The sequence below is a fragment of the Periplaneta americana genome, chromosome 8, assembly GCF_040183065.1.
Source record: "Periplaneta americana isolate PAMFEO1 chromosome 8, P.americana_PAMFEO1_priV1, whole genome shotgun sequence".
In the NCBI taxonomy this organism is placed as follows: Eukaryota; Metazoa; Arthropoda; class Insecta; order Blattodea; family Blattidae; genus Periplaneta; species Periplaneta americana.
Window position 1 is genome coordinate 173,474,388 of NC_091124.1, and position 14,885 is coordinate 173,489,272.

The window sequence follows — 14,885 nt, forward strand, 5'->3', positions numbered from 1 at the left end:
TGCAGAGTGCCTGTCCGAAGGAAGCTAAGCAGTAAGGCCTGGAGTGAGAACAGTGTGCATAGAAAAGCATGCACGGGCCTGTTCTTATGCCGACATATGACCACTTGCCACCCGTCAACAGATTTTGTTAGGTAGAGTTTGGAGTGGGACCGGTCTGCATAGGAACTCACTATACTGTTAGAATGTTTCAATATTTTATCTATTTAGGGCTAATATTACCAAGGTATAAAATAATAACGATTATTTCTGTGACGTTAAGTATGTTTACAATTTCCAAGTAAATTACCTAAGATCTATAAAACTTTCACTTTAATTACCACCTGTTACTTGAAGATTGTGACGTTTAATTTTATTAAATCGCATAAATTAATTCAAATGAATGAATATTAAACATAAAAATATGTCACCTTCTTGAAACGCTGATTTGGTTTGGAAAATATGAGAGTTAGCTCACCCGTTTGCAGTTGTAAATCTCGCCATTGCAGAGTAATGCAAGGTGAGGATACTGATGCAGCTTCATAGGCTGCATCCCATAGAGACAATCAACGATTTCCAGACGGTGAAATCCCACCACAGCATTCTATAACATTTTCCTAACACATAAGTTCCATAGGTGATAAGAAATGCAGCTTCGAGTACTGATGTTTGGTAAATTGATAGGAGATATTACATGTGCTTACGTCGATTCTATTTTAAGTAATACATAAAATTCTATTGATTTATATTATTCCTTGGTCCATTTGCTCTGCTTTGACTGGTGCCAATGAGTAGGAACGATATTGAGAAGCAAGAAACAAGATGGGATATTAATCCTTTCTGTATTCGTTATTTGTTGTTTACTATATCTGATTGAAGTTTTGTGATTCATGATCTCATATCAATGAACCAGATATTAAATATAAATAAATATTCCTTGGTCCAGGGCACAAATTCAAGAAATAATTTTATCTTCATAACATTCAAATATATTACTGGTACAGTACCCTAGACCAAAGAACAAAAATTAACAGAATATTTTGTATTATTACTTAAAGCAGATGAGATGTAAATGAACATGCATTCTATCAGTTTGCCTTAAGTTGTTTATAATTCAATAATAGTTTATATTTTCAGTCAAAACACTTATCAGTATGTGAAGTCAGAAAATAATTCTGTTACATCATATTATAATTTAAAGGTCACAAATATTTTCGACTTATACAGAAAGTCATCTTCAGGTGATCCTTAAGCAAACAATTTTGAAATAGGTGAGGGACTAATCAGGTACATAATGATCTAGTAATTGAATGCACATGCAGGCATTTTACAAATATATAGTTGTCATGTATCTGAGGTTAAATGATTCACATACAAAATAAAACACTTATTTACATAGATAACTGAAATTTCTCATTTGCGTGTATATGAAACTATATGGCATCTATGGCCTAATATTAAAAGCTTGTGCAGTCAAATAATGAACTTACACTATATGTCAAAAGGTTAAAAATTTTAAATATAAATATTATAAAAATGATGAGTTCTGTAGTATTAATTAATACTGCACAAGCTTTTAATATTAGGCCATAGATGCCAAATAGTTTCATATACACGCAAATGAGAGATTTCAGTTATCTATGTAACTAAGTGTTTTATTTTGTATGTGAACCATTTAACCTCAGAGACATGACAACTATATATTTGTAAAATGCCTGCATGTGCATTCAACTACTAGATCATTATGTACCTGATTTCCCTCACCTATTTCAAAATTGTTTGCTTAAGGATCACCTGAAGATGACGTTCTATATAAGTCGAAAATATTTGTGACCTTTAAATTATAATATGATGTAACAGAATTATTTTCTGACTTCACATACTGATAAGTGTTTTGACTGAAAATATAAACTATTATTGAATTATACTTCATAACACTTTTCTGAAACAATATGACCTTTAAATTTAAGTTGTTTAGTCAAGTGTCCGAAGACAGGTTTGAACCTCACAAATGACGCCAATAAGGCATCACTCACGAGGCAACTAAGCTAGGAGATAATGGAGTAGGGCGGCCAATTCCTTCAGGCTAGTCTATAAATGTATTCAAAGTGTATTTAATTTTTCACACCACAAATTTTGGCTACAATTACAGCACTGCTTATAATTACGTTAAATAAATATTGTACTTTAAAATAGAATGTTAGGTCTATGCTATGTTTTAGAAAATGGACCTCATAACTTGTATCACTAATTAGCAAGGGACTGCCGGTCTTTAACAAGGTATGTGACAAGGTTATTGGGTTAGTTGAGGGTATATCTAAGTAACGTGAGGCCGAGGAATATGTGAAAAAATTTCAATGATCACTGAAATCACGCCACTTAGATATTCCCTCAACTAACCTACTAACATTGTTACATATCTTATAAAATTTTCAACAAGTGATTTGGTAAATACTACCTTTCACATATGGTTTGACTACAGCACTCTACCTTCACTTTTTGGTCGAACTCAATCCTCCACGCATCAGGGCCTCGATGAGCGATTTTGCTGAATGATGTATTTGAGTGGACTGAAGTATGAGTTTCCAACCCAAATAATGCCCAAATGCCACACATATTACCTGAAAATAATTATGATATCAAACCATATGTTCAAACTCTGCACATTACTATACGAACAAAAATAATAAGCCCGATCTATATTTTTAACAACAATTAACATAAACTAATTTTTCATTCTACAAAACAGAATTTTAACATGAATGGCACTTAAACCGCAACTTCGGACTCTATGATCCGCATTTCTTACCTGATCCATCTGTTTTATACTCAAAATGATGTTGGTATTTAACTTACTTCAATTGAAACTTGGTGCTCAAGTTATTTTTCCTAACCTTAAAGTATTTGTTAATTTTGTTTCCAGCAATATGTAGGCCAGTACATATTATCAACATTGTCATTCTCACCTTTACTCTTCAAGAGATCTGTTGTTGCCGATGTCTACAAGGTTCAACGTTGAATTAACGTCGATTATTTGAAATTGACGACTTTAAGCCTCGTGGCAAGTAACAATTTCCCGGCACATTTTGGACTTGCGCATTGTCGCTAGTACACCGTCTCTTTTTACGGCTGACGCAATATCTACTCTTTTATTATCAGTCCTTCAGGGACACTTTGGCCTCGGGGTTACTGTTATTTAATTGGGTACCTTTTACTATAATTTTGCATAATCAGTATGGCATTATTATTATTATTAGTATTATTATTATTATTATTATTATTATTTAAAACAAAGGTTTTAAAGTTCGTGGAATTCGTGGTCATGGGACCCCTGCCTCTACAATTACAAATTAATGCAACCTTGACCATGGTCACTTAGTCGTCTATGTATTGACCTCGGTTTTATTATTAGTCTACTGTATGTGGAAGCTAAATATAAATTCTACCTCACATGTCTCAAAAGATAGGGCCTACTCATCTTGTATGACAACTAAATGGTAATATCATAGATTCTGTCGCTCTCTACCCCTCTCCTGTGCCACCTCACCCAATTCTGCCAAAATCACCCTCCCACTTCATGACATTTAACTTTATTTTTCTATTTTTCATTATATTTGTATCTTGGGCGCTCTTTGTTTCAAAGTTTTCACAGTCAACATTCATCTTTAAAAGGCCTACTAGGTTTCGATTTATTTTAAGTCCATTTACCCAACTTAACTTCCGATTGAGGTCCTGGCTGATATGTAGGCCTACATCTATTAGCAGCCAGTACATCTCACTTGACGCTATATCAGAGGAAAAACAATTGTTTGCATACATCTGAAGCCTGATTAGTGTAATATGTAGCTAGTCAACAATGTATACAATGCAGGGGGAAAGGAACTAGCTACCCTATTCCATTATCTCCTGGCCTAGTTGCCTCATGAGTGATGCCTTGTTGGTGTCATTTGTGCGGTCCAGACATGTCTTCGGACAGTTGATTGAACAACATACATTTCTTCACTACAAAACAACAAAATTGATACGAATGAACCCAATAATAATAATAATAATAATAATAATAATAATAATAATAATAATAATTACTAGTATTCGATTATTTGAAGATTCTCCAGTGTTTTGTTTTTAGAGCCAATTCTTCTTCACGTCTATAACCAGAATACATTCAGATTCTTGAGAAACATTTTTAATATTACTATAAAAACACATCACTACTTCCACTACATCCTTATCGTGTTTACTGTTTGTAAAGAACTTGAAAGACATAGGCCTACAAATCCTTGGAACCACTTGTACGATCTCCTCTTTTTACACTATTTTAATTACTGTATTTCTAGTCGATAGGCTCATTATCACTTTATACAACTTTTTGAAATTCACATTATCAAGCTCAAAATACTTTGAAATACGGAGCTCAAGTAGAATGATTAACACAGCCGCGTGAGCACGAGCTTGTAGCAGCACAACACGTTATGCAACACGTCGTGTGGACCGCCAAAAAAGAGTTTACAGTTATCGTTCGCCGAACAGGAGTAACATGCGCTGTGACAGAGCCATCTTCAGTTACAAGCCGGAGCAAGGGTAGGTTTGGCAACGCTGAGTGGAGGCGGGCGGAGGCGAAATAAGGGATGACGTTTGACGTTTTAGTGCTTTGTTTTCATTGTCATGTGTACACTTTCGACATTAACTGATACAAAACTAAGTGTATATGATCAAGATTCACTGTATTAATGTACGTAATTTATTTCGAAATCCGAAATGGTATTTTATTTGAGTTTCAGAATACCGCGTAAGTACTTGCATACAGCCACTTATAAATTAAAAAAAATAAAAGCATACTTGTTTTTTATTGATGATACAATGGAAAATAAATAGATACTTAAAGAAATGTTACTTGTACCAAAAATAAAATCACGACGCACTTTCGCAATACCCTATTCCAATCAATTAACCATTATGTAGCTAGTAAATTGACAATGTTTTGCCGCTTTGTTGTTTCACCGACCGAGCGTGGTAGAGGGCTAGCCTCGCATTCGGGAGGTCCGGGGATCGATCCCAGGGGCCGGCAATCCTAACTGAGGTTTTCCATGGTTTCCTCAGTTATTTCCAGGCAAATGCCGGGATTGTACCTCTTGAAAGTCCGGCGACCTTCCCTTAATCCTTTCATATGTGTGAGTGAATGATGTGTAATGTCTTAAATGTTTGTGTTGTATCGGAGGTGGCCCTGGCATTGAGCTGGTCCCTCATCCGGGGAGGCCCTCCATGTCCTTGTGTGGTCAAAAAAGTATGTATGTGATCCATAGCTTAATACCTCTCCCGACAGATCGCGGCCCAGTAAGGCCCGGGTGGCGTGGGTCGTGTAAATGCACCTAGAAGGGAGAGGTTAAATTGAAAGAAAGAAAGAAAGAAAGAAAGAAAGAAAGAAAGAAAGAAAGAAAGAAATGTTGTTTCACCTCTGACGTGAAATGTCTAGGATATCATACTGCGTGTTCAGTTCAAAGTGTGTCATGGCTCGCTGTATGTCGTCATGTGGCTAGCCGATGAGCCTAGAGAATTCAATCTTCGTACACTTCCGCAAAGGCGCATTACCTATGTGCCAGAGAAGTTGCCTAGCAAGTACGGCGTTCATTCTGAAGAGTACTTACCGATACGTACGGTAAAGCCGGTAGTGGCAGGAATGTGAACTGTTTGGAAATACGTACTGAGGTGAGTTTTTTTTCTTTATGGGGAGAGGGTTAAGACGATTACTTATGTAGTTGTTGATATTAATTTCGACGGTCAACATGGACACGGAAGATTTGATTTGTGTTGTGAAATGTTGTCGTTACCGATGATAAATATTCTGCGTACGATTTGCCCTCGCAAAACACAGTTCGAAAGAGGTTATGGTAGCACACAGACCGTACAGACAGCCATCTGTTGCTACGACGTTCAAGTTATACCGTACACGTTCTCAAGTTCAGATTGAACGCCTTGAATAATAGGCAACTTCTCTGACATAAAAGCTGAAACTCGCTTCAAATCCCTGACTCACAACAGTGACGTCATGACACACTTTGAAATGAACACCCAGTATACATTTTAATCTCATGTGATTATCTGTCGTGCTTTTCTATTAATATTTCACATGCATATGAAGCCAGTTTTAGTTTGAACCTGGCCAGTCACAATCCTGAATTATTTGTTATAAACTTTTTAAAATATAATTTTAAATAAATATAACTACAGAAAACAAGCTAAGAATGTAAATTATGGAAATAAAAAAAATATAAATAGAGGAAACTATTCCATATTAGAATGGAGTATGAGGATTTAAATACAGTTAGGGCGTTAGACCAAGTATAACTTTGCTCTAGAGTATGCCATTAGAAAAGTACAGGATAACAGAGAGGGTTTGGAATTGAACGGGTTACATCAGCTGTTTGTCTATGCGGATGACGTGAATATATTAGGAGAAAATCCACAAACGATTAGGGAAAACACGGAAATTTTACTTGAAGCAAGTAAAGAGATTGGTTTGGAACTAAATCCCGAAAAGACAAAGTATATGGTTATGTCTCGTGACGAGAATATTGTACGAAATGGAAATATAAAAATTGGAAATTTATCTTTTGAAGAGGTGAAAAAATTCAAATACCTGGGAGCAACAGTAACAAATATAAATGATACTCAGAAGGAAATAAAACACAGAATAAATATGGGAAATGCCTGTTATTATTCGGTTGAGAAGCTTTTATCATCCAGTCTGCTGTCAAAAAATCTGAAAGTTAGAATTTATAAAACAGTTGTGAAACTTGGACTCTCACTTTGAGAGAGGAACATAGGTTAAGGTGTTTGAGAATAAGGTGCTTAGGAAAATATTTGGGGCTAAGAGGGATGAAGTTACAGGAGAATGGAGAAAGTTACACAACACAGAACTGCACGCATTTTATTCTTCACCTGACATAATTAGGAACATTAAATCCAGACGTTTGAGATGGGCAGGGCATGTAGCACGTATGGGCGAATCCAGAAATGCATATAGAGTGTTAGTTGGGAGGCCGGAGGGAAAAAAGACCTTTGGGGAGGCCGAAACGTAGATGGGAAGAAATATTAAAGTGAATTTGAGGGAGATGGGATATGATGATAGAGAATGGATTAATCTTGCTCAGAATAGGGACCAATGGCGGGCTTATGTGAGGGCGACAATGAACCTCCGGGTTCCTTAAAAGCCAGTAAGTAAGTAAGTAAGTAAGTAAGTAAGTAAGTAAGTATAAAGATTTATGGAAAAATGCAGAAACATACCTTTAACATAATACGTAACAAAATACATTATCTATTAAGGTATGTGCCAATTAGCGTAAACTCAATGAACTTTAAATCCTGTACATACTAAGTGAAAGGAAACATGTTTATAACTAATTTATTACAAAAAATAATATTAATAAACAAACCTTGACAAACAACAAAAGCGAGTGAATGCATCTACATATTATAGGTAGTTCTAACGTAGCCCTATAGCAGGCATTCCCAATCTTCGACAAAACTGCAACATTATGAGCTCACAAAACAACCGTTTCCAATGAACTTGAAAATCAACGGCGTAACTTTATTGATATAGGCTATGTAGCAGGCAAGACCTAACAATTTGGTTAGAATTCTGATACACCACAAACCACAAGTAAGACTATAAAAATGTAGTTCATACAATATTTTAATATCCAGAAGAATTATTGTCAATGACTTTATCATCATTAACAGTAAAAATTATCAAAGACTGCAATCATTTTATTTTCATTTTTTGTTTTGCTTTTATCACCAATACGTACTTAGTTTATAATACATAAACGATGAACGTTTGGTACGACCGCGAACATAATTTCATCGACATACACTTGTTATAACATTAATTTACATTGAAAATCGACATTAACACAAACACGTGCTTTTGTATCGTAGGCCTCCGCTTGACAGTTAATTACAGTGTTGCCGACCCAATGTTCCGGCTTTGTATATAGATGGCTCTGGCTGTGATCATTTCCTTGTCGGTTTTGGTACGAACACAAAGTTCGCAGTGCACGTGTGAACGCATTTCTCGGTGTGGTTGTTGCGTGTCGTTTCCCTCATGCTAGAGTTCGTATAGGCAACAGAGCATCTCGTTCCTTAAAGAAACGTACAATAAGGTTACCAGATTTTTTACCTGAAATCCAGACCCATCGTCAGCTCCACAGTATGATCACTACATTTCTGTTACACTTGTTTCTGCTGCTATTGTTGTTATTTAGTAATCAGTCAGAAGACAGGTCTGAACCTCATAAGTGACAGCAATAAGACACTCATGAGATAACTAAACTAGGAGATAATGTGGTAGGGTGGCCAGTTCCTTTCCTCTTTTCCTATTATTATTATTATTATTATTATTATTATTATTATTATTATTATTATTGTTATTATTATTATTATTATTATTATTATTAATCATAGGCATAGTGGGTACTAAATTAAACTAAATTAAATACTACAAGATTGAAATACAAAAATAACTGTTCTGACATAAAATCACATATTTTTCTGACGAGTTAATCCTGTTTTAATATGGCTTGCCTTGTTGTAAATTCCTGATATGTTATGGAAAAGCTTGTGTTGACAATCAACATGGATTGGATTGTTTATACATAATTTTGAACGTTGTCAAGTCCACATTATGTTCATAGCTCAGAAAGCCAATTGCTTCCATTTTCGTCCTAGAACACGTGAACTTCTGTTCATAGAACTTATTCACTATTCTCCGCGGCAAACTTTCTGCATATGACCTTCAGCGACTTCACAGCTCCCGCGAATCACAGGAGTGCAGCGTTGCCTAACAGAGAATATCGCTATCAAAGGGGACGTTGGTGGTCGGACAGTTATTTAATTCTGAAATTCAGCAGCTTGCCAGATATAAAGAGAATGCATTTATAAGTACACCCGAAAAAAACCGTAATTTTAGGTCAAACCATTCTCTCTGTACAATTATTACAAGGATATGAATTACAGCGCTATGTTCGATCTTAACGCGTTCAAGAAGAATAGCGCTATTGTTTAGAATGCCTGCATCACTCAAGACATGTAGTTACAAGACAACAGAAATCAAACACATACGGTCAAGCTGACACACACTTATCACTCTTCCTCTGTATTTATATTTGCATAAAAGCAGGTAATTTCCCGTTCATGTGAAAGAATATTTTCTGTTACACCTTGTCGTTCAGTGAAGCAAGTGATAGTGATAAAAGAGAGACAAAAGGTTGTGTTTTACGTAGACCACGCACAATTGATATTTAGAGTTTACGAGTTATATTTTTTTTAATATTCCAGCGTTCTTCCTCTTTTAACAGACAAAAGGTTGAAGTCTTGAGTCTTTCGACGAAGCAAAAACAGTAACTCGGAAACCAGTAAAGATTTTGAGTTGCAATAACTTTTAAAAGTATTTTCCATTCTTTTTTAACATTTCTCTCAAGATGACCAACATGAAAAACAAAAAAGTTTGCCGCTTACCAACTTTTGAAGGTGTAAATGTCTATTTTGAACAGATCACTTCGAAGTTACTATTTTTTCTTTCTGTTTCCAAAAAAAAAGATTTAGATTTAGATTTTTTCTGTACTTTCCTCGGACATTCACCTATCAATCATAAAAATTATAGCGCCGATTGATTGTCTTAGGAGCTACAACGTGATAAATATTTAACGCAGCGGGAAACTGATTTCTTCCTCCCTCTGGCTCCGGTATCGTCGTCTCTCTCACACGAAACGTCACTCTCTCGCACAAGTCATCTATGTACAGTACATACAACGCCGCAGCGATCTCCGATTGGTTCTCCTCATATAATAATAATAGTAATAATAATAATAATAATAATAATAAAAATAATAATAATAATACTAATGGCTTTATTTAACCTGGCAGAGTTAAGGCCGTAAGGCCTTTTCTTACACTCAACCAGGATTAAAACTTGCTTAGACAGGTGAACATAAAACTGGATCGGAATTAAGTAATTACATACTGATACAATTTAGGTACATAATGAGATCAAAAGAGTTAGTTCCATAAAATTTACCTCATAAAATAAAGATAAACATAGTGAAATACATATTAATGTTGTTAGAATCAAATACGTATCACATAAAAACAGAAGCCGATAATTCAATAAAAAGATTGTACACAGTAAAAATAAAAATAAACACATTAGTATACATACTATGTATTAGTATTAGATTAAAATTAAGTAGGATTTACATAATTAAACCAGAAACCGACAATTGAATAAAATGTACACAAAAATAGATTAATAATAAAAAAACAACACAGAGGGGTACATATTGGAGTTATGTGATAAATAAACACGATTTAGATAATAAAAATAAGAAACAAAAAAAATATGCAGGAGGTTTGTCGCGGAGAATAGGTCAGATGTACTGCACAGTTCATGGACTTGAAACTCTGATGGCGGATGGCGTTACGGTATAGAACGCAGAAATACCTTCTTGTAGTACAATAATTGTCATGTAACTTTTGTCTGAAATAACACTTTTGAAATAAGTGGACAATTCAGAGCAACCACTATGAGTGAGAACAGCACTTTTACATCTTTTTGTTGCCGTGTGTTCGATGACAGTTCTTCCGCCACTGGTCTGACATTTTTTTTTTTTTAAGGTTACTCTGGATAAAACTAGCCTTGTTTAACGTGCGTAATAGCTACTTCTGCAGCTACACTTCGGTGATCTTCACCGTATCTGAGGAAACGGATTGTAGAAAAAATTGCAAAAGAAGAAGGGCTCCATTACTCTTGTGATCCTGTCTTCCATACAGCGTCATTAGCTCAGTTTTACATATTTTTGGTTCAAGAAATGAATACAATTTTACTGTATTTTCCAATATTTCTTCTGGAAAGTTTATATAATTTTCACTGTGGAATAATGTAGAAGCAATCAAATGACCACAGCACGAAAAACGTTTTTTCGGTGGACATGATAATGTCGCACACTTCTTTTGCGATAGCGGATTTTCTAGCAGGAGAAAGACGGCGCACAGTGATCCTTTTATGCTATCTGGCCGCGCAAAATTCGATTCAATATTAAAATTATGTAGAAATATTAAAATAACAATTTATACATATGTTAAGTATTTTCCTTATCCATATCGACATGATTCGAATTCAATTTAGGCTTAATATTAACTCTCAATCACAGACATATAGGTAGGTATTCTATAGGCAACAACACTGTAGAACTTCAGGGCTTCATCAGTGCATGTATGAAATATACAGGGACATCATTTTATTTTTACTTCAATTTTTATTGTACCTGAGTTTTTCAATGTACTTCACTCCCACCCCTTCTACTAAGGAAGTTCAACCGTCCTCCACACAGATCCAAGACCGCACAAACAGTCATATGGCAAAGTGCATCAACATCGGTTAAAAACGCAGTAATCATAGATTACGAAACGACAGTTAAACAGTAACCATGGTTAAAATGTAATTTCTGTTCACCATTCACAATCACCGATTACTTAAACATGGCTAGCTGACACCTCATTTAACCAGAGTAAAGTCTATGATGGTACACTGTTTCTACAAAATGACTAAAGGAAAGCATCCATGCCGCTGCGAAGACAATAGTCAACGTCTAAAAACGACTGCGCTCACTCCATTCTACATCGAAATGAACGTGTCCTACATTTTCGCGTTGCATTTGTTTGCCTTTCGGCACTGTTGTATTTACGAGTTGCATTTCTTTGTTTTTCAGTGTTGTTAGGTTAAAATCGTACAAAATGGAAAATTGGATGCAAAAATGATCATATCCCAATATGTGGTTGAAGTATTGATAGACTTACTTACTAGATGTACTAGATATATTATATAAAAAAGAAGTAATATCCATAAAGGAAAAGGATGCAAAAGATGAGTAGGAATGTGTGTACGATCCAGGTCCCCATTTACACCAGGGAACCGTTCATTATCCTAAGATCCATCCATAACCTCTCTTTCTTCAGCCAGTGACATAGAGAAAGAGATATTCGAGTATTCCCTCTTAAAATACAGAAAATAACAGTTACATAGAATCGTAATATAAGCAGCCGATCCATAGTAGAAATATGACTGTTTTTGTGTTATATCAAGTGATCCATTTGTATATTTTGATAAACGAAATCCCTCCTGAAATTTTCTGTCACCTAATTCCCCGTAAGAGTCCTCTCTTTCCACTAAAGAAACTTCACGCTCACGCTCCATTCAAGTAATTCAAGTACTGTACAATAATAATCGTCTTCAAAATAAACATCTGTGGCTCTGGGCGCCATTTTGTTTTACTTGGTCTACTAATCACTGGTTATCTCCTTTAACCGCTCGAATATGGCCGGTTAGAGATTACTATGGTTAACCTCCTATTTAAGTTGTAACCGAGGTCGATCCACTGTAAAAATGCTTAACCACGGGTTAGGTGACAATTTTAACCAGTGGTTACACTAACAGACGTTGATGCACGTGGGCAATAGTAGCCTTACGGTCATAGTAAACAGTACGTTCCAAAAATATGTTCACGTTTTCCAGTGACGAAAAAACTTTCAATATTGAATCATTTTCGCACAGGTACTGTCGTCCGTTTGCCTACGTCGCATCCCGGTTTCCCCCACCTGCTTCTATTCGCCTCTATTTAAAGGCTAGTGGCTGGGCTGTCTTAGCTCTTTTCTGAAAACATTAATTTCTGTTATGAATTGGACGTCTACGTAATATTACATAACTGTTTAAAATAACTTAAATAAAGGGACCTCGTTAAGTAATTAACTGTCACGTGATTTCCTCCCTTTCTACGGCCTTGCGACATAAACACTTGGACGGACAGTAGATAGCATGTCTGAGTAACTTTATCTTTTCGGATCGGGGAGAAGCGAAGATTGAATTTACAGTACGTAAGGTACTCTTTTATAGAGTAGGTACAGAATTATTTCAACATGAGTTACTGATACGAGGTACGAACCTGGTAATTGGAATTACGTACAATAGTCTATAGTGCGATAATATGCACACTAGAACTGAAGCTTGTATCGAAATGAACGGCCACCATTCTCAAAAATGTGTTTAAATATCCATATTATGATTATTTTTTAATTTAACTTCATTCTCTATATTGTACGCTAATGTGCTGTAGACAGTATAATATACACTGCATAATGAATACGCCGTATGGACAGCTCAGTTCGTGAGTAAAAACACTTATTGTTAATACCGTACTGTATTTTGATTAAACAAAACCTAATGAAAATTATCAAACTCAAAAGCGTGATATTTCCTAGTTTACGTAAATGGATGAACTACTTTTCTTCCCTCCTATACCTAGTAAAGTGATTTGTTTGTATTTTACACCAGTATCATCGAACTCCAGTCGTGGAAGGGGGTAGCAAACGGTGTTTCCGGTTGTCAATCGTTGATCCAAAGGTATAGTCAGGTTAATATTAAAAATGTTAGTAAAAATAAAATGATGTCCCTGTATAAGTATATATATATGATGTCATTTTTAGTTAAAAATTGAAAATCAAAATCTGTACAAAGCAATTAACAACACACTTTTAGCTTCAGAACAGTAATCAATTAAAGAAATGATACTTCTGAATGATTCATTCTCTATTTGTAATATTTTTTTACCCTTAAAACTAAAGAAAAAGGTATTTTATTAACAATTTGAAATTAGTGTAACTCTGAAAATATTGAGAGTAGGAAAATGTTTATTACATTTTTTGTTCAGAATGTCTTCGGAAATAAGCTCCGTAAGTGACGGTAAATCCTCGTGAATCACCCTGTATATACTCGAAACCAGGTGTCAGAATATGCAACAGTTTCTTTAAAATTCACAACCGTTAAACATTTTCGCGTTTTTCATTAAAAAAGGACCCTGTTGTTTGATTTAGCCCAGAATGTGAGGATGGTAAAGAATGGACGTTTTTGAATGAATGAAAGAAGAGTCATAGGTTCCGTTCATGATCGACGTTATAGCTTATCTCGTAGTGGTTAATGGCTTCACATAACCTTGAGAAGCGACCCAGTCAGCCACAGCACGCGTGAGTGAAGTTCACGCTATCAATATTTTATCTTCGCTACTATGGCTGAATAAGTAACTTTAACAAGCTGTTGGCTGTTAGCCTTTCTCAGCATGACGTTGCTGTGATCAAGTAGTACCGGAACTGAAATTAAGTTCGCTGAAAAGTACGCAATGAACGAATGTTTCAAAATTGATTTTTCCGTGAAGATGAAAGAGTCAAAACTTTTCTATCTATAGCAGGGATGTCGAACAGCGCTCTCGAGCTGTGAACTGCAGAGCCTTCACTCCTCCCTTACCGTGCAACGGTTGAACACAGGTAGCAGGCAGTCCGGCCGAATGATAGTAAACAAAAGCGAAACTGCGGCGGCTGGTATTTTGATAACTTTTATACACCTTACCAATTGATTAGGAACTCAGTTTTGATTTGCACTTGATGAACTCTGATAAAGAATGTAGCTTACATGAGGATGAATTATGATGATGATGATGATAATAATAATAGTTTTATGTACTAGGTCAGTGATGTCAATCAGAGCGTATATGCGCTACGAGAACGCTTGCGCTAGTGGAGCACGCAGAGCGCGCCAGCTACGAATACGAGCTTCAGTGAGGGTTGTACAGTGTACAGTTGGCATTAGTCATGCACCAGCGAAGAGATCGTATAACAAGTTCCAGTTCGAATGAGCACTGCAGTTCCTATGCAAGGAACAGGAAGGAGATATACAGTGCTTAATATGTGGACAACATACGATTAGTAAGAAAAGCAGCATACAGCGACATTATTCAACATACCATGAACAAACATACAGAGATATCGAGGGGGAAGAACGATCAAAATTATTACATACATTACAG

At 35.7% G+C, this 14,885-nt stretch overlaps 1 protein-coding gene across 4 annotated transcripts in view; it reads right to left on the reverse strand.

Annotated features, from left to right (window-relative positions):
* The window catches only part of AsnS (asparagine synthetase), a 39,117-nt gene extending 34,672 nt beyond the window's left edge, over window positions 1–4,445 (reverse strand). The window contains exons 1-4 of one of the 4 annotated variants that reach the window (XR_011333678.1): window positions 4,063–4,445; window positions 2,943–3,978; window positions 2,467–2,597; window positions 455–580 (exon numbers count right to left, since the gene is read on the reverse strand). Coding sequence is in view for 3 of the 4 variants with exons in the window: in XM_069834066.1 (XP_069690167.1) it covers window positions 455–580; window positions 2,467–2,592 (252 nt within the window). In the remaining variant the exon portion in view is untranslated. Of the gene's footprint in view, window positions 1–454; window positions 594–2,466; window positions 2,600–2,785; window positions 2,899–2,942; window positions 3,979–4,062 lie in introns of those variants that run through there. The other 3 variants (XM_069834066.1, XM_069834067.1, XM_069834068.1) reach the window with 3 other exon arrangements.
* Window positions 4,446–14,885: the final 10,440 nt, after the last annotated feature.